The sequence below is a fragment of the Lepidochelys olivacea genome, assembly GCF_965140295.1.
Source record: "Lepidochelys olivacea isolate rLepOli2 genome assembly, chromosome: 5".
Lineage (NCBI taxonomy): Eukaryota > Metazoa > Chordata > Testudines > Cheloniidae > Lepidochelys > Lepidochelys olivacea.
Window position 1 is genome coordinate 123,511,520 of NC_140415.1, and position 26,038 is coordinate 123,537,557.

Genomic DNA, 26,038 nt, shown 5'->3' on the forward strand with positions numbered 1-26,038 from the left:
AAACAATGTGACTCCCGTGAAACATCCTTTCAGACATACAGCAGCCCCCTACAAACAGTAGTTCAAGCACCACACAGGGAGGATGCAAACATCAGGCCTGGGATGGACAAGTCTCTCCTTAACTAGGCATGATACGGGCATGGTCTTTGCTTTAAAGCATGAATAATTGAGCCTGGTGTCATCAGGAGTGATCCCTGCTCTTTTAATGGAATGGGAGGTCCTGAATGTTACTTGTCTGGGAATCACATATCATGATGCAAAGTTTGGCCTGTAGAGTGCAGGGCCAATTACAATTAGTGGTTCTAAAAGTGTAACACAATTGTAATCAAGGCTTCTGTTCTCTGGAACATAATAAAGTAACAGTAATAATGGTTCATATCCACAGGTAACAGTTACACAGGCCAGGTTACTGAGATAGCCCCTTGCTCCCAGCTGTGTCAATCACATTGCCAGTCATCCAGTTCTGAAAAGGAGATGGTTTGGAATCCAATCCCTCTCCAGACATACCCAGAACTTTGAAAGAATTTGGATCAGGACCCAAATTTGCTGTTTCAAGTTAATGCTTGGAAGGCAAAGGTTCTAGTTAAAGCCTACTGGTGGAGGTCATATGATGACTTAGCTCTTTTTTCCACATCATGCAGGGAATGTGTGTTGTCCATAACTTTAAAGGAACACATGGAGCTCCTTCTAAACCGAAGCCTGAAGATCCCCGAGGGATGCCCCTCATGGCTTTTCCAAGAGTGGAAAGTCCCCTGGAGACATTGAGTGCACAGGTACCGTAAATCCCTCAGTCACAGACAGTCATCAGAAACACTGTCAGGCACAGCTGAGTAAAAGCACCTTTTAACCTCACTGTAAACATGCAATGGTGGGGCCAGTTTCATCCCCAGTGTAACTCCAGCGAAGACAGTGGAGTTATACCAGAGATGAGTTTGTTCCATTATACATATCTATTAACATATCCCTTGTATCCCAGCCTTGTAGATGTCAAATGCCACAGACACACATCTACAGCTGAAGAGGCAAGATTTAGCATATGCAATCAATGACAACGAATCTTCACACATGTTGCTTGGGGAATAAACTTTCACCCTTTCCTTGGGTGCTTCGGCAGAAAATTAGGGGAGGACGGTTGATAATTCTGTCCGATTGCATTTTGGAACTCTCTCCTTACAATGCCTCTCTTTCCCTTAAATCTGACACTCATGTATGTAATCCAGAACACAGACTCAGATGTGCTGTACAGTGGTCCTAAGTCTGGGACAGAACCTAAGCCCTCACACCTCCTCTTCATGGGCCATTGGGATGCTCAGCATCCTCTGTAATAATAATAACCAGCAAACCATTCTCTAACTCAGCAGCAGAAAAACAGAAACTTCCTACATGTTTGCAACTGAGTAATCCAGGATGAGCAGTGGGACATTTTCTTCTCATTTACATTGAGGCTACCCTTTTCACGTCCATTGTTTGTACAGTGCAACCAAGAAGACTTTGCCCCCAGTAATCAGGCTGCCTGATATAAGAGGTTTTTGCTTCAAAATATACCTGTTGTGCCCTACCTATTTTTCCTGGTAAAGAAACGCTAGTACTTTAAGAGAATGGCACTGCATTCTGCAGAAATGAAATTATGTATAGATATTACAGATGTTCAGCAAATGAGGGATTTTCCTCAGGGAAATTTTGACTTTTTGTCAAAAAACTGAAGACCAACCTGGCAAGCATACTCAGTGTATATAGAAATATTAGTGCTTTGTCTTTTCAGATACAGATAAATATCTGCGGCTTTTTGATATATGAGGCATAAATAAAGAAGGCCAAAGTCTACCTTCTAGGTGTGAGAACTGCCGAAAGGCCTGATCGAAAGCCCAATGAAGCCAGCAAGAGTCTCCATTTACTTCAGTGGGCTCTGGATCAGGCTGTAAAAACACATACACTGAGTAGGCCCAGAGTGAGGTTTTACTCTATGGTTTACCATGTGAGTGGTTACCTATTGGACTAATTCTACAAATATGGGAAAGGGATCCACCCCCAGCTGCACAGGTTTCTGCAGATGGCCCCACTTCATTTTACTTTGCACCTCCCAAGTACCATAGTTATGGAATGGCCCTACCAAACGGATGCCCCATCCCCTCAAAGCAGCACGGTGAGGTGCAGGATACTGGCAGCCAAGGAGGTTATGTCTACCTTGGGTGGTAGTATTATTACCCTGGCTGTGTCTGCACAATATGCACCTCTCCATCGCTTGATCTTTTTGTTGGATTGTTGCTGGCTGTGCATTGCTATGCTAGATTTATTCCACCTCTATGCATGTGTAAGCTCTACATTATATTTCCTTGCCCCCTGACATGAATTCGCCTAGCACTACAGGATCATCAAGCTGGGCAGGACCCAACATGCCCCCTTTTACCCATTTCCCCCCATATGCACAGTTTGCATGGACAGCTGGACCATTTTCTGCAGAGCTCTGCATGCATGAGGACAGAATTGTTAGACAACATTTGCATCCAGTGCATCTTGAGTCACTCTCCTTTGTAGCTGCATGGCACCTGTCCATGGATAGAGCTTAGTCCAGTCCATAAGGAAGGGAGAACTCTCCCTGGGGTTGCATTTATAACTGAAGTCCCCTGAGATTCCAAATTAGGAATATGACTGGCACCAAGATTCTCAAGAGCCACCAGTGAGTGTGGGTGGCTCAATTCTGCAGTGCCCAATTTGGGGCCTGATTTTCAAGGGGTGGGGAGAAGGGTGCTCAACACTTTGAGAACCAGGCCCCTTTAAGGTGTCCCAAGTTAGGCACCCAAAATCACTAGTTTCTCTTGGAAATCTTGGCCCGGGTTAAGAATCAGCAATGATCCCTCTGCTGTGATCTTTTCTTTTTAAGCTCTTAGAGATTGAGGGACTATTTCCCGATGAGTCAGTATACAGATTCTTCCCCTCCCTTTCAAATATCTCGACACCCTAATCAAACTGTATTGAAAGCTTTCCTGTGTTTGCATTTTCCTCTCTGTAGAATCACTCTGCCTCTATGACTGAAGTAACCTGAGCTGGAAGATGGCAAGAGAAGTTATTTTTTATTACCCTTCAGTACAATGCTCCAAGACACACAGTTACTAAATGTCCAACAGTGACAACCAGTATTATGTTATGTCTAGTTAGAGGCTGATGTTTTGTACATTTTTTGTATGAGGAAGTGATGTAGCTTGCCCGGATTTTTTTGTCAGCTTTAATATATTTATGCCAGAATTTAAAAACAAAACACAAACAAACAAAAAGAACCCAACCTCTTTTCTTGTTTAAAGTGTGCACTGAGGAACTACATCTATGGACTTGTTGATGTTGTTATGTGATATTTGTACACAGACTTTTCCTTTTTTGTTTTATATACATTGAAATAAAATAATTATAATAATTCACTTTTACCTTTTGTTATCATAGGAAACACTTCAAACAAAGGGACAGATTCTGACCTCAGGAATCTTAGTGTAAATCTGTATTAGCTGCATAAAGATACTTCAGATTTGGCTGAGATCAGGAATCTAGCCCAAAGGGTACTGACAAATATTACACCCTCAGGCTCTGATTCAACAAGTTACTTAAGCATGTACTTATCTTTAAGTATGGGAATAATCCAATTGAAACTGATGGGACAACTCATGTGCTTGAAGTTAGGAAGGGCTTTAGAATCTTGCTGTATCAGGGCCTGATTGAGCTGGGGCAGGAGGAAGATTGTGCTAGTTCTTAGAAAATAACTAAAATAATAGGGTCAGTGTTTGTAATTGATGTTTGTGAGAATAAGTTGGTCACTTTAAAAAATGCTCGACTATTCTGCAACGACGACCCACGGTACTCCAATTGACAATAGCATTGGTGCAGGGCCCAGTTCCACCCTCGGATATACGCACACAACTCCTGCTTGAGGTAAGGTGTGCACATTTAAGGGCAGAAATAGGGCCATATGGGCTTGAGGGCATTACTGTGGATTTGCCCCAGATTTTTCTTAGGTGGGAGTGTCCATGTTTCATAACTGCATTATAGTGTCCTAACATGAACCTTGCACTTAATCGGTGTCCTTTGTTACACTGGTGCAAATGAAAAGCAAAATCACTAAAGTCAAGGGAGTTACTTGGGATTTGGACTGGTGTGACCAAGAGGTCAATTTGGCCCTGATGATCTCCATGGGGTCTAGCATGCTGTTTCATTCCGAGCCTCCAGTGAGCCATAAGAATAAACAGCACAGGCCATAATAGCTGAGTCTGCACTTTTTGTAAATCATATTGTCCAGAGTTTTTAACAAACCTGCTCTTCTACAGTTTGCACAGTATTGTTAGAAATAAACTAAGGGGACCCTCTTTACAACAAACAGAACCAGAGCAATAGTTTCACTTTGTGGCTTTTATTTGTTCTTCAGGTTTTCCTGCCTCTCGTTTTTCTAGCATGGTGATAACTGATGTATAGCCCTTTTAAGGAATAGAGCCTCTCTCTGTACTTTCACTGGAATGTTTACCTGACTCTTCCAAGTTGGTGCTTCTTGGCTTTTTTGTATATTTTTTTCCCAAAACCGATGGAAAAAAAAAATCACAAAAAAACTTGCATCCAGGGTTCTGTCATTTGTTTTTTGAAGAAATGCTGGGATGGTTCTTTGTGTCTTGCCTTATACGTGATTCTTCTGGCTTGCTATTGTCTTGGGAATCTACTTTTTGCCTTGGGAGTGGCAGAATGTAGACATGGGATTGGTCTTAGGGTTCCTGAGCGACCCCCGATGGAACTACTGATAGGTCTCAGGTTTCCACACTTGGGCCTTGAGCCAAAGCCCAGTGAAATCTGCTCTCTGCAATAGCAGCTCAGCCATTTTCAAACACCAATAGAAAGGAGATGAGAAAGAACCGTGTTTCTGTCAGCTGGGTGAGGTAGATCCAAAGTGTGCAGGTCTGCCTCTTACAGGTTCTACCCCACTACAGCTGAAACCAGATCAGTGAGAATAGTTCTACCATTGATTCCCTGGCATGGATGAAGGGAGACTTTTTTTAAGAACCGTCCTGTGCAGGTTATTAGAGAGACAAGTTGGGTGAGGTAATATCTTTTATTGGACCAACTTCTGTTGGTGAGAGAGACGAGCTTCCACAGAGCTCTTCTTCATGTCTGGGAAAGGATCTCCGAGTATCCCAGCTGACTAGAAGATGGAACCATTGTTTCACATATGTAGTTAGCACATATTCTAAGGGACCATTCAAGGTAGAGTGCATGTGTATAGACGCTAACTACTTACGCTAAAAACAATCTGTTACCCCCTGCTGTGTCACTGGGAGTACCTTTCCCAGACCTGAAGAAGAGCTCTGTGTGGCGTGAAACCTAGTCTGTCTCACCAACAGAAGTTGGGCCACTAAAACATATCACCTCACCAACAGAAGTTGGGCCAGTAAAACATATCACCTCACTCACCTTGTCTCCCTAATATCCTGGGACCAACACGGCTACATCCCTGTTTTCAGAGCTTGCTGCTTCCTGTTGGGCACAGGTGGTGCCAAAGGAATTTTTGGATCTCTCTCCAAAAATGTTCCTGTGCTGCGGCGTGGGGTTGAGCTTCACCTCCCCACATCACGGGAAAGACGAAAAAGGGGCTCCTTGAGCTGTGGCAGAACGGGGACCCCGGGGGCTCTATCAGGTGCCCAGCGCCTGGATAAGACAGCAGGGTGCAGTTCTTTCGCCCATGTCTCCTCATCCTCTCCATCACTTCCTCAGCATATGCTTTGCTGTCATAGTTCTGGTCGCTCTCTCCCACGACGAGGAGGATCTGACCCTGAGCCTTTTCAACAGGGATGATGCTACCTTGATTTGCCTCCGCTTGAGTGTCCCCAAAGACACTGGAGAGAGAGAGCAGCCCCGCGGGTGTGAGCCGCACACACTCAGGTCTGTAAGGTATTGGGCTGATGTGGAGATCACGGTAGTGCAGCGCAGTCCCGTGAATGGCACTGGTCCCGTTAATGCAAACTGCGGCTGTGATCTGTGGTAGGAACGTTGCCATCGCCAGTGCAATCTCAGCGCCTTTGCAGATTGCAACTACACCAACTCCTGCCCCTCCCACCTGAAAACACACCATAAAGAAATACATTAAACATTAAACTAATGTCCAGCCTTTGTGTGTTTATTCTGCCTTTTAATGATTCCTGTTCTCTGATCAAGTGGCACAACAGTGACAGTCTTATCTAAGCATATTTAGTGTGGCCATCACGAAGATATCTGGACCTTCACTAGTAGGTCAAGATAACATAAGCATCCAACTGACATAAGTCTGAAAGATGGATATTCACCATTGCACCTTAAATTATGCAAGGCAAACACCAAGGCTGCAAATGCGGACTGTATTTGCACATGGCCAGTTAGATGTATGTAAATATTCAGCTTGCTACGTGCAGTTGTGCAATTAAATTAAATGTGCAATTATAAGTATTAACGGCAAATGTCCATCTTGCTATCTCCATCTCCAGAACTATGTATCCACTTCCCATATTTTCCAGTTTAAATGTGGCTGTCATAATTACCTTGGAAATTCTCTCTCTGTCTCCCTACCACCACCATCACCAGCTCTGCTTTTTTAAAAAAAAAACCAACTTTGATTCCATACATGCTTGTTGATAGCTGGGTAGACATTTGAGATAGCAGGCAGGGGCTTGACCTCGTGATGTTAACCCTGCTGAGCAATATGAGCGAAGAGAATGGGGTTGCACCACTAGACGTGTCATCCTTCGGAAGAAGTTTCGATGAGGTTCCGTCTCGTCCATCCCCATGGAAATCCCATTGCATTCCCCCCCCCCCCCCAAAAAAATGTTCAATAAAAACCCTGGTGTCTCGACCCTATTGCCTTGCTCAATAACAAGTTATAGTGCCTAACGCTCAGTGAGACTCAAAATGATCGGACATGTTCCTCTTTGAACGCAGAGCTAGTTTTCCTACAGACCCAACAGGACCCATTCTGTGGAGCAGAGAAGACTGAGATCTAGTCAGAAGGCCAAAGATAATTTGAAGTCTGGAGCAGCTCTGAGCAAACTCAACAGGAGGAGAATAAAACTTGCAGTTGGTCATCTTTGTCTTCCCCAGGTGTGACAGCGGGGAAGAATACCCCGTTCATGGAGGGGATTGCAGGGAGTTGCAATATGGCTCAGGCAGTAATTCAAGATATGTCTACACTGCAAAAAAATGGTGTGTTTTTAACTCAGCTTAGCTAACCAACATTAACTAACTTGGGTTAAAATAGCAGTGACGACACAGCAATTCAGCTTTCGACTCAAGTTAGTAGCTCAAGTTAAAGATTATATGGGAGAATGGGGGTGAACTCGAGTTGCTAACCTGAGTTAAAAGCCACATTGCTGTGTCCTCCTTGCTCTTCTAACCTGGGTCAGCTAACCCAAGTTAAGAAAACACTGTTTTTTGCAGGGTACTTATATCCTTAGACACACAAGCTACACCCTATGGAGGTTTGTTGGCTTTCTTCAGCAGTGGTTGCATTAGGGAGAAACGATATAGAACTTATCTGTGAGCAGAAAATACCTTTGGATGTCCCAAGAGTATGTTGGCAGCTTCCTCAAAATATTCCAGATCCACCACATCTAGACACCTGGGCAGGTCTTCATACGCAAAGTAAGCTAAGGCCAGTGCAGCAAAGCCACGACTGGCAAGGAGGCTGGCTCGGAATTCAGTGAGTCCACCCACACCACCAAACATGTCAATCAGCCCTGGAAAAGGACCTTCCCCTGAGGAGAACAAGGAAGAGAAAATGAGTGAAAACCAGAGACATGAACAAGGAAAGGAAAGCATAGACTCACAGAATCATAGAAGATTGGGGTTGGAAGAGACCTCAGGAGGCCATCTGGTCTAATCCCCTGCTCAAAGCAGGACCAACACCAACTAAATCATCCCAGCCAGGGCTTTGTCAAGCCAGGCCTTAAAAACCTCTAAGGATGGATATTCCACCACCTCCCTAGGTAACCCTTTCCAGTGCTTGACCACCCTCCTAGTGAAATAGTGTTTCCTAATATCCAACCTAGACCTCCCTGACTGCAACTTGAGACCATTTCTCCTTGTTCTGTCATCTGCCATTACTGGGAACAGACTAGCTCCATCCCCTTTAGAACCCCCCTTCAGGCAGTTGAAGGCTGCTATCAAATCCCCTCTCACTCTTCTCTTCTGCAGACTAAATGAGCCCAGTTCCTTCAGCCTCTCCTCAATAAGTCATGTACCCCAGCCCCCTAATCATTTGCCTTGCCCTCTGCTGGACTCTGTCCGATTTGTCCACATCCTTTCTGTAGTGGGAGTCCAAAACTGGACACTATACTCCAAATGTGGCCTCACCAGTGCCAAATAGAAGGGAATAATCACTTCCCTCGATCTGCTGGCAATGCTCCTACTAAAGCAGCCCAATATGCTGTTAGCCATCTTGGTAACAAGGGCACACTGTTGAGAAGCTGAATATGAGTCATCCACTGTAATCCCCAGGTCCTTTTCTGCAGAACTGCCAGTCAGTCCACAGCCTGTACCAGCGCATGGGATTCTTCCGTCCTAAGTGCAGGACTCTGCACTTGTCCTTGTTGAACCTCATCAGATTTCTTTTGGCCCAATCCTCCAATTTGTTTAGGTCACTCTGGACCCTATCCCTAACCTCTAGCATATCTACATCTCCCCACAGCTTAGTGTCATCTGCGAATTTGCTGAGGGTGCAATCCATCCCGTCATCCAGATCATTAATGAAGGTTTTGAACAAAACCGGCCCCAGGACCGACCCCTGGGTCACTCCGCTTGATACCGGCTGCCAACTAGACATTGAGCCGTTGATCACTACCCGTTGAGCCTGACGATCTAGCCAGGTTTCTATCCATCTTATAGTCCATTCATCCAATCCATACTTCTTTAACTTGCTGGCAAGAATACTGTGGGAGACCGTATTTGCTAAAGTCAGGTTATATCATGTTCACCGCTTTCCCCATATTCACGGAGCTACTTATCTCATCATAGAAGGCTATCAGGTTGATCAGCCATGACTTGCCCTTGGTGAATCCAAGTTGACTGTTCCTGATAACCTTCCTCTCCTCCAAGTGCTTCAAAATGAATTCCTTGAGCACCTGCTCCATGATTTTTCCAGGGACTGAGATGAGGCTCACCGGTCTGTAGTTCCCTGGATTCTCCTTCTTCCCTTTTTTAAAGATGGGCACTATATTTGCCTTTTTCCAATCATCCAGGACCTCCCCCATCGCACGAGTTTTCAAAGATAATGGCCAATGGCCCTGCAATCACATCAGCCAAGTCCCTCAGCACCCTCGGATGCATTAGATCCGGATGCATGGATTGTGCATGTCCAGCTTTTCTAAATAGTCCTTAATCTGTCCTTTCACCAGTGAGGGTTACTCACTTCCTCCCCATTCTGTGCTGCCCAGTGCAGCAGTCTGGGAGCTGACCTTGTCTGTGAAGACCGAGGCAAAAAAAGGATTGAGTACTTCAGCTTTTTTCACATCATCTGTCACTAGGTTGCCTCCCCCATTCAGTGAGGGTCCCACACTTTCCCTGACCACCTTCTTGTTGCTAACATACCTGTAGAAACCCTTCTTGTTACCCTTCACATCCCTTCCTAGCTGCAACTCCAATTGTGTTTTGGCCTTCCTGATTACACCCCTGCATACTTAAGCAATATTTATATTCTCCTCCCTAGTCATCTGTCCACGTTTCCACTTCTTGTAAACTTCCTTTTTTGTGTTTAAGCTCACCAAAGATTTCTCTGTTAAGCCAAGCTGGTTGCCTGCCACATTTGCTATTCTTTCTGCCCTCAATAAGGCTTCTTTAAAATATAGCCAGCTCTCCTGGGCTCCTTTCCCCCTCATATTAGGCTCTCAGGGGATTCTGCCCATCAATTCCCTGAGGGAGTGAAAGTCTGCTTTTCTGAAGTCCAGGGTCTGTATTCTGCTGCTCTCCTTCTTTCCTTTTGTCAGGATCTTGAACTCAATCATTTCATGGTCACTGCTGCCCAGGTTGCCACCCACTTCTACTTCCCCTACCAATTCTTCCCTTTTTGTGAGCAGCAGGTCAAGAGGAGCATGGCCCCTGGTTGGTTCCTCCAGCACTTGCGTCAGGAAGTTGTCCCCAGTACTCTCCAAAAACTTCCTGGATGGTCTGGGCACTGCTGTATTGCTCTCCCAGCAGATGTCAGGGTGATTGAAGTCCCCCATGAGAACCGGGGTCTGTGATGTGGAAACTTCTGTTAGTTGTTCAAATAAAGCCTCATCTACCTCATTCTCCTGGTTTGGTGGTCTATAGCAGATGCCCACCACGTTGCTCCACCTCTAAACTTAACCCAAAGACTCTCAACAGGATTTTCTCCAGTTTCATACTGGAGCTCTGAGCAATCATACTGCTCTCTTACTTACAGTGCAACTCCTCCACCCTTTCTCCCCCGCCTGTCCTTCCTGAACAGTTTATACCCATCCATGACAGTGCTCCAGTCATGTGAGTTACCCCACCAAGTCTCTGTTATTCCAATCACATCATAGTTCCTTGACTGTTCCAGGACTTCCAGTTCTTCCTGCTTGTTTCCCAGGCTTCTTGCGTTCGTGTACAGGCACCTAAGATAGCTAGCCGATTGCCCTACTTTCTCAGTGGAGATGAGGAGGCCCTCCCCCTCGCACCCTCCTCCTTTTATTCCCTCCCGGAATCCCACTTCCCCAGTTACCTCTGGGCTTAGGTCTCATCCCGCAGCGAACCTAGTTTAAAGCCCTTCTCACTAGGTTAGCAAGCCTGCCTGCGAAGATGCTCTTCCCTCTCTTTGTTAGGTGGATCCCATCTCTTCGTACCAATCCTTCTTCCTGGAACAGCATCCCATGGTCGAAGAATTCAAAGCCCTCTCTCAAACACCACCTGTGCAACCACGCATTTATTTCCACAATTCGATGGTCCCTACCTGGGCCTTTCCTTCAACAGGGAGGATGGACGAGAACACGACTTGCACGATGAGAACACGATTCAGTGTCAAAATGGCTAGAACTGGAATTGTTGTCACTAGCTAACAGCGCCACTGAACCCAGCCTTTCCCATTCTTACCTCTCATAGCCCACTCCTGGGAGCAGAGCAGAATTCTGGTATCTGCCTTTCTACTTTCAGATGAATCGACTAGAACCCTAGGACAACAGCCCCACAACTGCTGTGACGTGGAGCCCAGCCAAGATGGTGTGACCTGAAGAGCCCTTTTATCCTGACTGGCACAGGGTGCACAGTGATATGTAAAAATAAATCTCAGCAAGTCTGACATATGTGCTACCGACAACACAAAGTTGTCAGAATAGTTATCTAACCAGTGTGTTGTAAGGCATCCTATGAAAACTGGTGACGTACTGGTCATGGATATCACTGCATGATGTATGTATGGTTAACGTGTAGAGCTATATCAGTATGCTGGAAATGTGTTACCAAAACATGTTTAGACCAAGCAATCCAAGTCGGGCTGATAACCAGGATTGTGCTAGACAAAGGTACCTGGATTTGCCAGTCCTGGGTCAAGCTTTGTAAGCCAGAGACAATGAAAGTATATTTGCATTTAAAGTAAACAAAGCAATCGGTCCAACAGAGCCAACTAAGTGATGTGATAACAATACCTCATCTTGTCAATACACTCCCACACTAGGTACTAGACAAAGCCCCAAACACATCGTTAGAAACTGTCCCTGCCCCAAAGAGGCTACAGTCTAAAAAGTAGATTAACCCTCTCAGCTGGTTATACACCCTAGGGAGGGATGGGGCTGTGCAGAAGTGGAAATTGGGGAAACCACTGAGGAAGAGTCTGAACTTGATTTCTCTAGTTATGTGGAAAGGACTTGCCCACCTGAAATGTTTGAAGATAGACCTTTGAAAGAGAAGAGCCTTAACTGGATTCCTGGGCTCCAGGAATAGCCTATAGACCTATTTCTAATTTTAGACCACAAAATGAATAATGACCCTTTACAGAGCCCCCTCATACAGCTGGATGACTGTGCACTTTACAACCACCCCATCCCTCTGCTCACCACACATTCACACACACAGATAGGCATGTGCAAACAGATCGTTGTTTTTCCACGTGAACAGTGTAACCGCCTTGGGATCTCCAGTTTGTACACAGAGAGCTCGGTTACTAAGATGAAGAAAGCTCTGCCTGGCTGTTCACAAGAATTGGGGCTTATACCTTACGTAGAAAGACGAGGCAGATGAGAAGGAGGTGGAGGACAGAAAAGAGAAGATAGAGATACCAGAAAGGAATGGAATTGGGTGAAAAAAGCAAGGAAAATTTGAATACTCATGAATGAATTTTTTTGAATGAATGTGCTTTGCTCTGTGTGTGTTTGTGTTTGCGTTTTACTCGCAGGAATGTTTGTGGAAACAGCAAATGGCAAGCCAATGCTGGAAGAGCGTCACTGAGAGTAAGTCAGAACTCATCAATCTGAGTATTCTCAATGGAAACCGAATCCTGAAAGTCATGCTCATCCAGTCATAAAGCAAAATCACCACCACGTGACCCATTGATCCAATCATAACTAACCAACGCAGCTGAGATTTTTTACACCCATGACAAACTGCTGGGGACAATCTTTAGGCCAGGAATTAGTCACAGAAATTATCTGGCAAACAAATACATTGGAGAAGATTGCAATCAGTTGGCAAACCATTCGTGAACAGAAAAAGTAAGCTTTGCTGAATCAAGACCTTATTTAGGACTCATTCACCCAGTTCTAGAACCAAGGAGACGGGGATTCTCTCACCTGGAGGGAGGAAGAGGGCTCCACGGACTCTGCTGCCCCTGATCTGGACCCGTTGTACTCCAGGTGCCACGTACCACCGCTCCACAGTCTGGCTGGCTGCAGGCTGATTGTGGGGTGAGGAAAGCATGTGATATGAGTTGAACACGTCCAGGCGGACCCGGAAGGGACTCTGCATCACATCCCGCTTCATCAGCCTATGGAACAGCTTTTCCGGCTTCAGGAACTGAAACAGACCCATGGGCTGCACACCAGTGTAATCCCCTCCAGTGGCAGCAGCCCGCTCCAGGTCCACCTCACCAGCCTTATCTGACCAGTAGAATGCTTTGGAGCAGAAGAGCACCCCTTTCTCATCGGTCAGAGAGGCTTGGAGGGTCACCAGCTGGGAGGGGGGCAAGCCAGAGACCTGGATTTTCAGTGGTTCATCAGCAAGGGCTATCTTCGGGGTGACTGTGAGCCTGATCATTGCTAAAGCAGGGGCTGCCGGTAGCCCTCAGGTACCTGGGAAACAAGTAGAGATGAAAGGAATACCAAACGGTTAAACTACAGTGTGCTGAAATAGGAGGTAGGCAGGCATGGAAGATTCCTATTAAGTCAGGCCATCCAGCCCATTGCCTGGTAATACTTCGTCTTGCTCACAGCAAATGCAATCACAATGGCGTGAACACTTGTGCACCGTGAGCAGCATTTGTGCATGTGGCTATGTGGTGCACTAGGAGGTTTCAGCGGCAGTCACCAAGGTATCACTGAATCAAAGGTCTGAGTGGAGCTCACGGTTCAGAGAAACTCGTGAAAAAACCATCGAACAGCTCGATTGATTGTGGGGCTTAGGATTTCTGGATGCCACAGGGATTGCTGATCACAGAACAAGGGGCTCGTCTGCTAGTTCCCTGCTTGGAATAGTTTTTACTGCAACCTCCACACCCAGTTAAGATGTAAATAGCAATGTGCTAGAGGTACAAGGACCACATTTCTCCGGGTTTGAGGAAGAACATGCTGAGATCCCACTGAGTAGAGCCAACTTTTGTTTGAAACTTGTTCCTCTTTTCTTTCAGTATGTTACAGCACCCCAGATAATTCAGGGACTGGTGCTCTGTAAATACCTAAAACAGAGGGAGTTAGAGGCCAGGCTCATCTTTAGCTGAAACTGAGGGTTTCTGAATTATGGGGCCTTAGAGGAAAGGTTTGAGAGCTGATTATTTTCCAGAACTAAGCAGAGTGATCCTATGAAAGCCTGTATCGGCTAAGGCACTTATTTGGTGCCCAAAGTGCTCAACTTTATTTGTGTCAACTGGTTGTCTCTGCTTTTTCTATTGTATTAGTTATTGAGGGCCCCTCGACAGTGAGAGCTGGGTATGAAGTACAGCTCTCTGGGCAGAAATAGTGGTAATGTTTTGTACTTCAGTAGCACCTTCCATGCCAGGACCTCAAAGCATTTGACAAGCATTCATGCGAGCATCTGTGACACAGTTAGCCTCAGCACTCCTGCAAGACAGAGAACTATTTCTGTAGAGCTGTTCACTTTAGTACTAGAGGTGCTGGTTCCAAAGCACCATCTTTGTGTGTTCATCCTCCAGGGCATCCTCTGCCAGAATGCACGGCCACGTGTTAGAAACAATTGCTCATTTTCCAAATCCACATATAGGAAAAAAATCAGTATGTCCAGTTCTACAGTGTGACTTACATTTCCCGCACAGAGCACTCACGTGACATGCCTAAAGCCACACAACAAGTCAGGATCAGAGCCAGGACTACTTCCAAGCTGCCCTGACTCCTAAATCTATTCTTGGTATGCGTGAGGCCACTTGTTTTGGGAATGTGGGACTTTGCCCTTACCTAATGACCCCTTGGTTATACACAGGACATTCTCCCTTAATTATTTCCTAACAGACACACTCACAAAGACATTCCCTGAGTACATTGCTGATTCCACAGAGGCTCACACACCTACCCTCAGTCCCTACAGGTTCACAAGACTACCTCTCTCACCAATCACAATAAGCTCCTGTCGCAGTGTCTTTCACCTCCTTTCTCTTCCCCTCTCCTGGCTTGAGATGCAACAAAGGGAGATTAGCCTCCTGCAAATTTAAGAACAGATTTTTACACATATTTAGCCACCTGAAGATGCAAATATCACTGAAATCAAGGGGAGTTAGGCACCCAGTGAGCTTCTCAAAAGCACCTAAGTGCCTGGCTGCAGTTTGAGGTGGGCACGTAGCTTTTAACATCTAGCCCTTAGCACCCCAGTGCTCAGCAGTTTTGCACAAGCCTTTGAGGCCAGTTCTTACCTGCGCCCTCTAGGCTTCACAAGCCTGACTCCTCTGTTCCCAAGTCCGATCCTGTCTCATTGCAAATCAGCCCCAGTCAGTTTACCCATAGCTTCCTGCAGGGCTACTGTGAAAACACCATTGAGAGGAAGACCTTTGCCCCGAGAAATCTTAGTTTGGCTGGATTATGCAGTAAACGACTGCTCGTTAAAAGGGGAGAGGCTGGCCAGACCAATAGATTCAATCTCCTCCCCTTTCTTCCCAGGCTCCCAGCCTGTCTCTTGTCTCCTTCCCTCCGCATCTCTTTCCTAAGCCGTCCCCTTTTCCCTCCCTGATCTTCCTGTCCTGTCCCCTCCTGTGAGAAGGAAGAGTCAGGAGAGAGAGAGGAGGTATCAGAGTGGTAGCCATGTTAGTCTGTATCAGCAAAAACAAGAGGAGTCCTTGTGGCACCTTAGAGACTAGCAAATTTATTTGGGCATAAACTTTCGTGGGCTGAAACCCACTTCATCAGAAAAGAGGAGGAGGATTTCAGGGCAAGGCCAAGGAAAAGCACTAGGAAGCGGATTGGAGAGGTGAGCTCTGTAACCCTTTCCTTGCTGCCTGGATGTAAGTCACCCTGAGTCTCTTTTGTGTGCTCTGTGGATGGAACATCACCATTCAGATTGCCACTAAAACTGGTTTAATTTGATTCAGCACTGCCAAGAGAGTGCTTCACAAGCAGGGTGGAGTGACTTAAATCAACCAGGTAAATCACTGAGCGGAAAGCCTTGAGTTAAATCACTGATTTGAATCAACTGTTCCATTTGTAAAAAGAAAAGGAGTACTTGTGGCACATTAGAGACTAACCAATTTATTGGAGCATGAGCTTTCGTGAGCTACAGCTCACTTCGTCGGATGCATACTGTGGAAACTACAGAAGACATTATATACACAGAGACCATGAAACAATACCTCCTCCCACTCCACTCTCCTGCTGGTAATAGCTTATCTAAAGTGATCACTCTCCTTACAATGTGTATGATAATCAAGTTGGGCCATTTCCAGCACAAATCCAGGTTTTCTCACCCTCCGCACCCCCCCCCCCCCACACACAAACTCACTCTCCTGCTGGTAATAGCCCATCCAAAGTGACCACTCTCTTTACAATGTGTATGATAATCAAGGTGGGCCATTTCCAGCACAAATCCAGGTTTTCTCACCCCCCCCTTTTGGGGGGGGGGGTCAGAAAACCTGGATTTGTGCTGGAAATGGCCCACCTTGATTATCATGCACATTGTAGGGAGAGTGGTCACTTTGGATGAACTATTACCAGCAGGAGAGTGAGTTTGTGTGTGTATGGAGGTGGGGGGTGAGAAAACCTGGATTTGTGCGGAAATGGCCCACCTTGATTATCATGCGCATTGTAGGGAGAGTGGTCACTTTGGATAAGCTATTACCAGCAGGAGAGTGAGTTTGTGTGTGTGGTTTTTGGAAAAAAAAAAAGGGAGGGGGGGTGAGAAAACCTGGATTTGTGCTGGAAATGGCCCACCTTGATTATCATACATTTATTTAAGTCATTATGTAGCTTAGTATTTTCAGATGCCTATTGTGCATTTTTAGTATTTTAGAAACTGATATATGGAGTCATGAGTATTCATAATTTGAGAACTGAGTCCATCAGAGCTCAGGTAGGGAGAAGTTAGAAAGTAGGAGTATTAGACCACGCCACTGGGCTCAGGGGAGGCACCTGAGAGATACATGATGGTATTGAGGCCAAGTCCCGAGGCTTGTGATGACTTTGCCAGTCTCTTGCATTTTTAGCAAAGTCCCTGGGTCCCCCACAGGATCAAGTCCTTAATACAGGACATAACCTATTGTGCCATATTTATAAAGCTTGACCATAAAAGTTAGATATTTGCCCCCTGATTCTTTCATTATATAGAAAAGCAGCCTTTAGCTCAAAATTCTTGATAGAGGCTCATGGATTCAGCATATTTTAATTTAAATGTTTTAAGAGATTATAGTAAATTTTGGCCTTACTCTATTTTATATTAAATTCAGATCTCATTTTAAACAGATTTTTTTAAACAAAAGAAAAACTTGTAATTTAAATAACATCCAATTGAAATTTAAAAAAAAAAAAATCCCCAAAAATATTTTTCCAGCTGTTCAGAAAAGACCAGCAGTTATCTACCTATTATATTGGCACCTTTGACCATGTTAGCTGAACATCAAAAAGAGTGCATGTGTGCTTCTCTCCATCCGTCCAGAAGGGATAACATAGTGGGCAAATATTAGGTTTGAAATATTTCAACTCCCTCAAAACAAATGTTCAGATTTCAAAAGAGTCAACTCAGTCCGTCATCCTGTCAAGGGCTGGATTTAGGGGCAGGTGACCCAGGGTGCCGGGCTTGAGGGGTGCCTGGCCTGGGGTGCTGTTTTTGTTGTTAGCGACAAAAGGGAAAACAGAATGTTTGAAGGAAAATATTTCAGGTGGTCCATACATGGATTCATGTTTCACTAACCTCCTGGAATGTTTCTGTAAGCTTAGAGGAAATGAATTGGCCAGTCTTTAGATCTCTCTGATGCTGTGCTTCATTTTGCGGGGAAAAGGCGAGAAAAATGACTTTCTGAACTAACGGACGAGGGTTAACATTCTAAGGCTGTCACCTAGTGTAACACTATTTAATAGTGGTCCATACAATGTTGGTGCACAGTTTAATTTCTTGATGTTAGTACATATCAGTTATTCTTACAATTAAAAAGTTTCCATAAGCTTAGAGGAAACTAATTTTTTTATTTGCTTATATATGGCATGAATAAATACAGATTTACAGATCCTAGTGTAAATTTATCATCTTATAGCATCTTATATCAAATTTATCATCTTATATCACAGGGATCAATCATGCATGCAAGACATGCATCAAAGTCATGAAATGGGCTACAAATGCAATAAAAAATAAGGTATTCAAAAGTTTAACAAATGGAGGGAGGGGGCGCTGAAGACACTCCTTGCCTATGGCGCCATTTGGTCTAGGGCCAGCCCTGATTCTGCCGAGGTAGATCATTGAACTCCATACAGTTTACCATCCATGGATCTTTAGGACAAAGACCCTCAGGTAACTTGGTTCAAAAACCAGGTTCTGTCACTTAGTATAAACATTAAAGATCCCCAGTGCTTTCTGTGAAATTTTGACTTTGGGCGGGTATCTTTTTGTCAAAAGGAAATTCAAAGTTAGTCAAAAGGAAATTTTTGTCAAAAGGAAATTTGAATTAATTTGCAAATTGGATACTATTAATTTAGGCTTAAATAGAGACTGGGAGTGGCTAAGTCATTATGCAAGGTAGCCTATTTCCCCTTATTTTTTCCTACAACCCCCCCCCCCCCCCCCGACGTTCTGGTTAAACTTGGATTTATGCTGGAAATGGCCCACCTTGATTATCATACACATTGTAAGGAGAGTGGTCAATTTGGATGAACTATTACCAGCAGGAGAGTGAGTTTGTGTGTGTGTTGGGGGGGCGGGGTGAGAAAAACCCACGAAAGCTTATGGTCAAATAAATTGGTTAGTCTCTAAGGTGCCACAAGTACTCCTTTTCTTTTTGCGAATACAGACTAACACGGCTGTTACTCTGAAACCTATCTTTTTGTCGTCACTTCTCCTACACCTGCTATTCCACACATGCCACCTGCCTGCTCCCTTTCACCTCCCCTATGGCTCAATTGCAACAGTGAAGCCATTCTTATAGATACATAGTTTATTATGTACTTTGGGCTCCTTGAAATTAGGGCACTCCATAAATATATGAGAAACCCTATAGGATTTGGTCATTCTCCATTCCAATCCTTTTTGCAAGGTACTTGCAAACTTGACTCACCAGAAACCACTAACAAGACTCCAGTATTTAGAACATCTTTATTACACAGAAATAATGTAAATTTAATAGGCAGCAGGTTTAAAACAAACAAAAGGAAGTATTTTTTTTCACACAATGCAGAGTCAACCTGTGGAACTCCTTGCCAGAGGATTTTGTGAAGGCCAAGACTGTAACAGGGTTCAAAAAAGAACTAGATACATTCATGGAGGATAGGTCCATCAATGGCTATTAGCCAGGATGGACAGGGATGGTGTCCCTAGCCTCTGTTTGCCAGAAGCTGGGAATGGGTGACAGGGGATGGATCACTTGATTACCTGTTCTGTTCATTCCCTCTGGGGCACCTGGCATTGGCCACTGTCAGAAGACAGGATACTGGGCTAGATGGACCTTTGGTTTGACCCAGTATGGCCGTTCTTATGTAAATTGTTTAGAAACACTCACCATGTTCTGTGTTTTAGATGCTGCTAGTGCAGCAGGCTGTATATAGCTAAGACTGTAGTTAGTAAACAGAGTTATTAAGGACCCAACAATGCCTCTGTGGTTTCTTCATCTTATTGGAGCTATAGAACTTATTCTGAGGGAGTTCTATGGCCTGTGTTATAGAGGAGTCAGAGTAGATGATCACAATGCTCCCTTCTAGCCTTGGAATCTATGAATCAGCCCTCAACCATTGCCTGCCTCCCACAATTATGGACAGATTTATATATTTTGGGTTTGCTACATTGCCTCTATTTACACACACTATGCTAGGTGCTGATATGAAAGGTATTTGCATTACAAATGAAGATCTTTCATAGTTTAGGTGAGGATAGTTTAGTTGGGGTTGGTCCTTGTTTGAGCAAAGGGTTGGTCTAGATGACCTCCCGAGATCTCTTCCAACTCTAATCTTCTATGATGCGTTTACAATTCCTAACTTGTAGTATGACATGGGTATCTCCAGAAGTGTGCTTGTGCTGAGTCAACTCTTCTAAATGTGATGCAGTGTATACCCTGTCCTGGCTCAGAAAGGGTTAACGTGGACCTTAGTGGGACCTGGAGGTGGGCCAGGCCTAATTAATGATGAAGCCGAGCTGGGAAGGAGCTGGGTGGTGCTATAAACAGAGGAAGTTTGGAACAGAAGGGGCTATAGGGAGAAACTCTGCAATCATTTTCCCTAGGGCAGGCAGTGAAGAGGCTTGGAGGGAATGAGAAGGCTCTTGCACTGTGAGGAGAAAGCCCAGGGAAAGGCTTTGTAGGAAGGATAGCAGCAATGAGTCTGGTGAAGTGAACCTTGACTGCCTGCCCTAGGGTCCCTGGATTAGAACCCAGTGTAGAAGGCAGGCCTGGGTTCACCTGATAAGGTGGTGTGAAGCCTCTAAGGTGACATGGACTACTGGATACCCTGAGAAAACAGTGAATGGACTACTGGGCTCTGAATTGATAGTGGCAGACTGGCTGGAGGGATCACACATTTGTTTGTTAGACTTCCTATTATCCTAGAAGGGGCAAGACTAAATGTGACCTGACTAGAGAGCGGAGGTACAAGAAGAGGGAGACCAGTGCAAGAACCAGAGTGATTGTCAGCATAAGGTGCTAGAGGAGGAGAGCCTGTTATGCCATGCCCAGTCACAAAGGGATGCACCTATGGTGAGTTAACTTCTACACACCTCTCCCAGCCCACCCATATACATAGCTACCAGAAGTAGCACTGTTTCTACTAAAGCGTCATCCAAAACAATTAAAAGAATCGCTGTGAGGCAAAGCTAGAACTCCTCTGGACTGGGAAGGGAAGAGGCACTTGGGAGTATGAGTTCCCTAGTAACTTTTTGGGAATTGTGATAAAGTGATGGCTATGAAATTTGTTGATTAAAGCAGCAAAATAACCTTTGTAATAGGAATCCGCAATTGAAAAGGAAAGCTGCTCACTGTACTTCAAAACTGACACAACCTATGTTTGCACTCAAGTAAAAATAAATCCTAGAGCAGGAGTGCCACATGTAGATGATGAAAAGGTCTGCTGAGCAATACAATCCAAGCAGTTCTATGCCTGCTCCACAATGCTGCATTATCTGTTAATACAAGTTACTGTAAATGCCTCCTACCCAAAGGGATCCACCCAGGCTCACCATGTGTGATGGTGTAGATACATTCATCCTCCCCCAGACCCACGCTCACACATACCCACAGATGACCACTCTTGCATTTAAACTTGTCTGTGAAAGACAGAAGTCACACATAATCAACACCAGTACATTTCCACACCTTGTCATTTATTTTACATCTCCTTACAAAATGTTTCTATTTTTGTTTCATACATCGTTGATGGGTATGTATATCAAATCACCACCATCTACTCTTGCGGACTAACTATTGGAGATGCACTTACGCTGTGTGGTAAGGAAAACTTCTGAATAGAGTGAACACTGTAATAAGCAACTGCTGAGGGGACCAGAACTCAGTTTCCTAGCATATGGTGGGAGTCCTTAACTAGGAAATGTAATCGCGATACTGAATCTTGGTGATACCTGAAAATGTTTACTTAAGACCATGGTTGTTTTGAGTTAGGCTGGAGCTCATTGTCTAAAAGCAACCAGTTCAGTTTGTTTTGGTACATCCACATAGCAGTTTCTTCAAGAGCAGCCAATTTGTAATCTAAACACCCAACATCTAATGGATTTACAGACTGTGCATCTGGAATTGCTTTTGATTGTACTATTGCTGATAGGACCTACATTTCCACCCCATCCAGAGAAGGCTGACTGTTACAAGATACACTGGAGAAAAGGAGAGGGTGACTTTTTCCCCACCCCTCCTCCACAATCTGCTAGCTCCAGCACACATGAATAAGTCTGACAGATTCCCTCAGTATCAGTCTCTCTCTACATCATATATATGCAAGGTCACAAAGCCGCATTATGCAATACAGATTCCAGTAATGAAGTTTACAGTGGTGCAAGGATCAGTGCCCTCTGTTTATCCTCAATCTCTATTACTTGTAGGGTACGTCTACACAGCAAAAGAGACCTACAGCTCTGAGTCTGAGCCTCCTAGTATAAGCCAGAGTCAGTTGACACAGGCTCTGAAACTCGATGCTAGTTTTGTTTGTTTTTACAGTTGTATGTACCCTTAAATAAGGAGCATGGCCTGGAATAGAGGGGATACAAACGTTGTTCTCTTTACTGACCACGCTGTCACTGACGCATCATAACAAAAGCATGGTTTTTTTTTTTTTTTTGAAGCAGTAAGCAGTGTCCTTTAAATCTGAAGATATTTAAATGAACTCCCAATGGAGTATATGATGCGTAGACCATCACCATGATGAATCTCACCTAGACATCATCCCAGAAGTCATCCCTCTTCTCTGGCATGACTCAGTATTCCCACATAATCTTTAGGTTTGAGGGCAGCTCTGCAGTGCATAGCTCATCAAATTTTGAGGCATCTTTGACCTGTGTGCTGTAGAAAGCTAAGACATCCCCAGCAGTGCACATCTGGTGGAGTTGTGAATTGGGGACCGCATGGCCTAGTTCTGCAGCCAATTGTGCCAGCAGGTGATACTTTAACTTGCTTTCTTTTAGTGAAGCCTTTTGCCAGTCCTCAGAGAGTGAGGGTCCAAAAATTTCCCTGACATGAGACTCAAGACGACTCTGGAGATCCTCTGGGGGAAGGTACTTCCTACTGCGTGGTGGGGGACACACCAGGATGGGTGGTTCTTTCACTAGTACAGCTGTTTCAACCTCCTCTGGTTCTTTCACCTTCTTCCTGTTAATCAGAAGGAAGTATTTTAAATCTCCCAGTGGCTATTGAATTGAGTGTCCTTTTCCATTTAGGTTAGATTCCCCTCCTCCCCTGATTCACACTCATTTTTGGTTTCGCTACCACAATTTGATAGCGCTTACATATGCCAGCACTGAAGACAGAGCAAGCTGTTTCCTTCACTAATTTGCATACACACTCAATACAAACATTAGCACTCTGAGCCTAGTCCCAGCTTTTTCCAGAAAGCCCACCTTCAATAATATTCACGGAGCAAGTGCCCCTGCACTTTCACAGCATCTCTGTGAAGCCTCAGACTGAGGTGCTCACAATGACTGAACAAAGGTTTATGGTACTTTAGTGGCACACCTGCAGCGGGGTATTGTGCTAATGTAGCAGCTGTCGGGTAGCCGGGCCCTGGCGGCATGTCTACGCTGCCCTTGGAGTCTGTGTCGCTGAGGGCCTGTCTACACTACGCAGCTTTTAGCGACAAGGCTGTGCCAACACAGCCTTGTCGCTAAAAGCCAGCGTGTGTAAACGCTCTGTCGGTATTTTGTCGGCACTTCTGCAGACAAAATACTTCCAGTCCCACAAGCGGCGTTAGCTCTGTCAGCAGGAGACAAGGCAGTGTTCACACTGCCATTTGCTTCAGCAAAATTTGTCCTTCCCAAGGGGACTTTTTAAAGTACCCATGAAAGAAACAAGCTTTGTCCACAACGTCGCAGTGTAGACAAGCCCTAAGTCTACAGGACAAGCCAGGCAGATACGAGCTCTCCGCGAGCTCAGCTGCTGTGGCGCGGGCAGTGTTAGTAGGGCTACGCGGTGCCCAGGGCCGGCTCTAGGCCCCAGCAAAACAAGCAGGTGTTCGGGGCGGCACATTTCTAGGGGCGGGATTCCGGCGCTGGCCAGGCCGCCCCTCGAAATGTGGCCCCGCCGCCCCAGCTCGCCTCCGCCTGCTCCCCTGAGCGCGCCGCCGCCGCTCCGCTTCTCCCCCCTCCCTCCCTCCCTCCCAGGCTTGCTGGGCAGGAAACAGCGGTTTGGCGGCAAGCCTGGGAGGGAGGGGGGAGAAGCCGAGAGGAGGCGCTCCGCCTGCTCCCCTGAACGCGCTCCTCTCCCTGGCGGGAGCGGCGGTGAGCGAGGGCAGGGGGTTGCGGGGGTGGGGGAAATGCGGCACGCCCGGGGGAGGAGGTGGGGGAGGGGGTGGGAAGCGGTGGAGTTGGGGCAGAGCCGGGAACGGGGGGGGGGAAAGAGAGACGGCCAAAAATTTTTTTTTTTGCTTGGGGAAGCAACAATCCTAGAGCCGGCCCTGGCCCTGCCCACTCGCTACCCGCCGCTGCCAGGCGAGCCCGGGCTGGGGAGGCGAGGAAGCTCGCGACAGCTGGCGGCGAGCTCGAGCAGGGGCCAACCGCCGGCGTGCCGCGCGGCCCCAGCCCGCGGGGGGCGGGGCTGAAGGCTAGAACGAGGCTAGCGCGGCTCGGGCCGGCGGCGCGGCGGGCACTCGAACCCCAGCCCCAAGCCGCCGTCCCTCCCCACTCCGGGCCCGGCCCCGCACCGGGCGCCTCCCTCGCGGTTACCTCAGGCCTCCCCACAATGCCCTGCGCGGCGGGACCCCCAGACGCAGCCGCCTCCAGGCGCGCACGAGCCCACGGGCGGTAGCCATCTTGGAAGCGCCGCAGAAAGACTGCCCCCGCCCCCGGACGTAAGGCCCGTGGCACGACGGGAGAGGTCGGACTGTTTCCGGGAGCGCGCGTTGCCTCACGGGAAGGGGAGTCATGGGCTGTTTCGGTCACGTGGGCGAGGCACGGCGCCGCGGGGCGCTCTGGGGGATGTAGTTCGCCTCGGAGCGGCGCGCGGCTGCGGCCTCCGGGGGCTCGTGCCCTGGGTGGAGCTGAGCGGGGTGAGGCCCGGAGGATGCGGGAAGGGTCTGCAGCTGCCGGGGCGCTTGTTGCCATAGCAACCGGGATGGGGCCTCCTCCGTGCCCGTGGGGAGCTGCTGGTGGTGGCCCAGCTGGGGCGGGGGAGCGGCGGCTCCGTGTCACGCCGGGCCCCTGATCTTATGTTGAGTGTTGTGACTTTTTTTTTTTTTAAATGCTTTTCATAAAGCCCAGGTCTTGATCCAGAGCCGTGATTATGTGGGAATCTCAGCTTTCGCGGGGACCGGGGGCTTAAAGTAAGTTTCTAGCCCTCATGGGTGCGGAGGAAAGCTGGAGAGCGTGTCCCGGTGCAGCCTGAAGACTCAACAAGAGCCCAACGTGTACTTTTCAGATCTCCGTTTTTTTAGGCCTGTCTCGTCATTGGGGCCTGACTCGCGGTTTTTGAACGATGACAGTGACAAAACTGAGCTGCTGCGAAAGCTGCAAGCCTGAGATGGTTGCATCAGCCATGCCTTGGTTCACGGGTATTGGTGTGGTGCATGTGCTCACTTGCATCATTAAATCCCTTTGTTCAGCCTCCTGACTCAGCAATGCATTCGGTTAACAAGCCCCTACTTGGGGTACCTAGAATAGAGCCGGCAGGCAATGAGGATGGTGCATTACACATCACCACATACTGCAGGGGGCTGACTCCAGCCCACCATTCCTTCTTGGCTGGGCTGCCGAGCAGAGGAGCAGCCGTTGAAACAGTTGCAGCATTCACTTTTGAATGGCAGAGGTGTTTTTCAATCTTGGGAACTTTTTGCAGAGAAATGTAATCTTTTAGGGGAAGAAAGGTACTGTTATATTGCACACAACCGTGAGTTACATAGGGTGACTTGACCAAAAGCACCCCATAGTCACACCCTATGCGCTATTGTAATGATCTTTGTACAAAGATACCTTGTGAGGTATCATTTGAAAACTAATAACTTGCTGGTCAATAATGTCTTGGTGCAATGTGTGTAGCAGCATTATATGGGACATTACGAAATCCCCCTGTCTGATGTTGGCACACATTCAAAACCACACAGCCATGCCTAGGCAAAGGTTGTTAAACAGGTCTATCCTAAACAGAGGAATGTGTGTTTTACCTCAGTTTATATATAAATAGTAAAGTGGGGCCTCAAGATAGCAGGGAGAGGAATTGACAGAAGATGAAGCAAATTTGCATTTCTGCAAACACAGGTGGGAAGAAAGGTGCCTCCTTCACCACCCTATTCCATATTGCGTCCTTTATTGTTTGAATAATCTTTGCTTTGAGGGGAATCTTCAGAATAACCTAGTTCATGGGTTCACTAGACTATAAAAGAAAGGAGCAGAGAACCCCTAGTGATCGCTCTCTTTCACCTAAGAAAACAAAGGCACCAATATTGTTGGGCCTTGGGGAGAGATCCTTACCAAGGAAAGGGTCAGTCACCATCGTACTGGAAGACTGGGTGAGAGAGGCGATCTTGAACAAAGCCTTGCTAGATTAAGTTTTAGACTTGTAGAT

The 26,038-nt window shown here is 46.3% G+C and overlaps 3 protein-coding genes and 1 long non-coding RNA gene across 7 annotated transcripts in view; 2 read left to right on the forward strand and 2 right to left on the reverse strand.

The window, feature by feature from the left end:
- PLPPR1 (phospholipid phosphatase related 1) overlaps positions 1-3,343 on the forward strand; it is a 178,631-nt gene extending 175,288 nt beyond the window's left edge. For both annotated transcript variants that reach the window (XM_084628281.1, XM_084628280.1), the window contains exons 7-8: positions 642-773; positions 3,011-3,343. In XM_084628281.1, coding sequence (XP_084484407.1) covers positions 642-773; positions 3,011-3,043 — 165 coding nt within the window. In that variant the 3' untranslated portion in view covers positions 3,044-3,343. The remainder of the gene's footprint in view (positions 1-641; positions 774-3,010) is intronic.
- Positions 3,344-4,374: 1,031 nt separating this feature from the next.
- BAAT (bile acid-CoA:amino acid N-acyltransferase) lies at positions 4,375-15,250 on the reverse strand. Of its 3 annotated transcripts, none has more exons than XM_084628277.1 (5): positions 15,056-15,250; positions 14,757-14,845; positions 12,771-13,268; positions 7,546-7,748; positions 4,375-6,082 (listed from the first exon to the last, which is right to left on the reverse strand). In XM_084628277.1, the coding sequence occupies exons 3-5, from the start codon at positions 13,231-13,233 to the stop codon at positions 5,486-5,488; spliced, it is 1,263 nt and encodes a 420-aa protein (XP_084484403.1). In that variant the 5' UTR covers positions 13,234-13,268; positions 14,757-14,845; positions 15,056-15,250; the 3' UTR covers positions 4,375-5,485. The 3 variants fall into 3 exon arrangements, with proteins under 3 accessions (XP_084484403.1, XP_084484404.1, XP_084484405.1); XM_084628278.1 differs by having other exon boundaries at positions 14,719-14,845; XM_084628279.1 differs by lacking the exon at positions 14,757-14,845.
- Positions 15,251-21,123: 5,873 nt separating this feature from the next.
- On the reverse strand, positions 21,124-24,332 carry MRPL50 (mitochondrial ribosomal protein L50). Its single transcript, XM_084628008.1, has 2 exons — positions 24,205-24,332; positions 21,124-22,636 (listed from the first exon to the last, which is right to left on the reverse strand). The coding sequence occupies exons 1-2, from the start codon at positions 24,288-24,290 to the stop codon at positions 22,246-22,248; spliced, it is 477 nt and encodes a 158-aa protein (XP_084484134.1). The 5' UTR covers positions 24,291-24,332; the 3' UTR covers positions 21,124-22,245.
- LOC311520507 lies at positions 22,665-25,087 on the forward strand. The gene is made up of 2 exons (XR_014711619.1): positions 22,665-23,760; positions 24,734-25,087. It is a non-coding gene; the product is annotated as an uncharacterized lncRNA (long non-coding RNA).
- Positions 25,088-26,038: the final 951 nt, after the last annotated feature.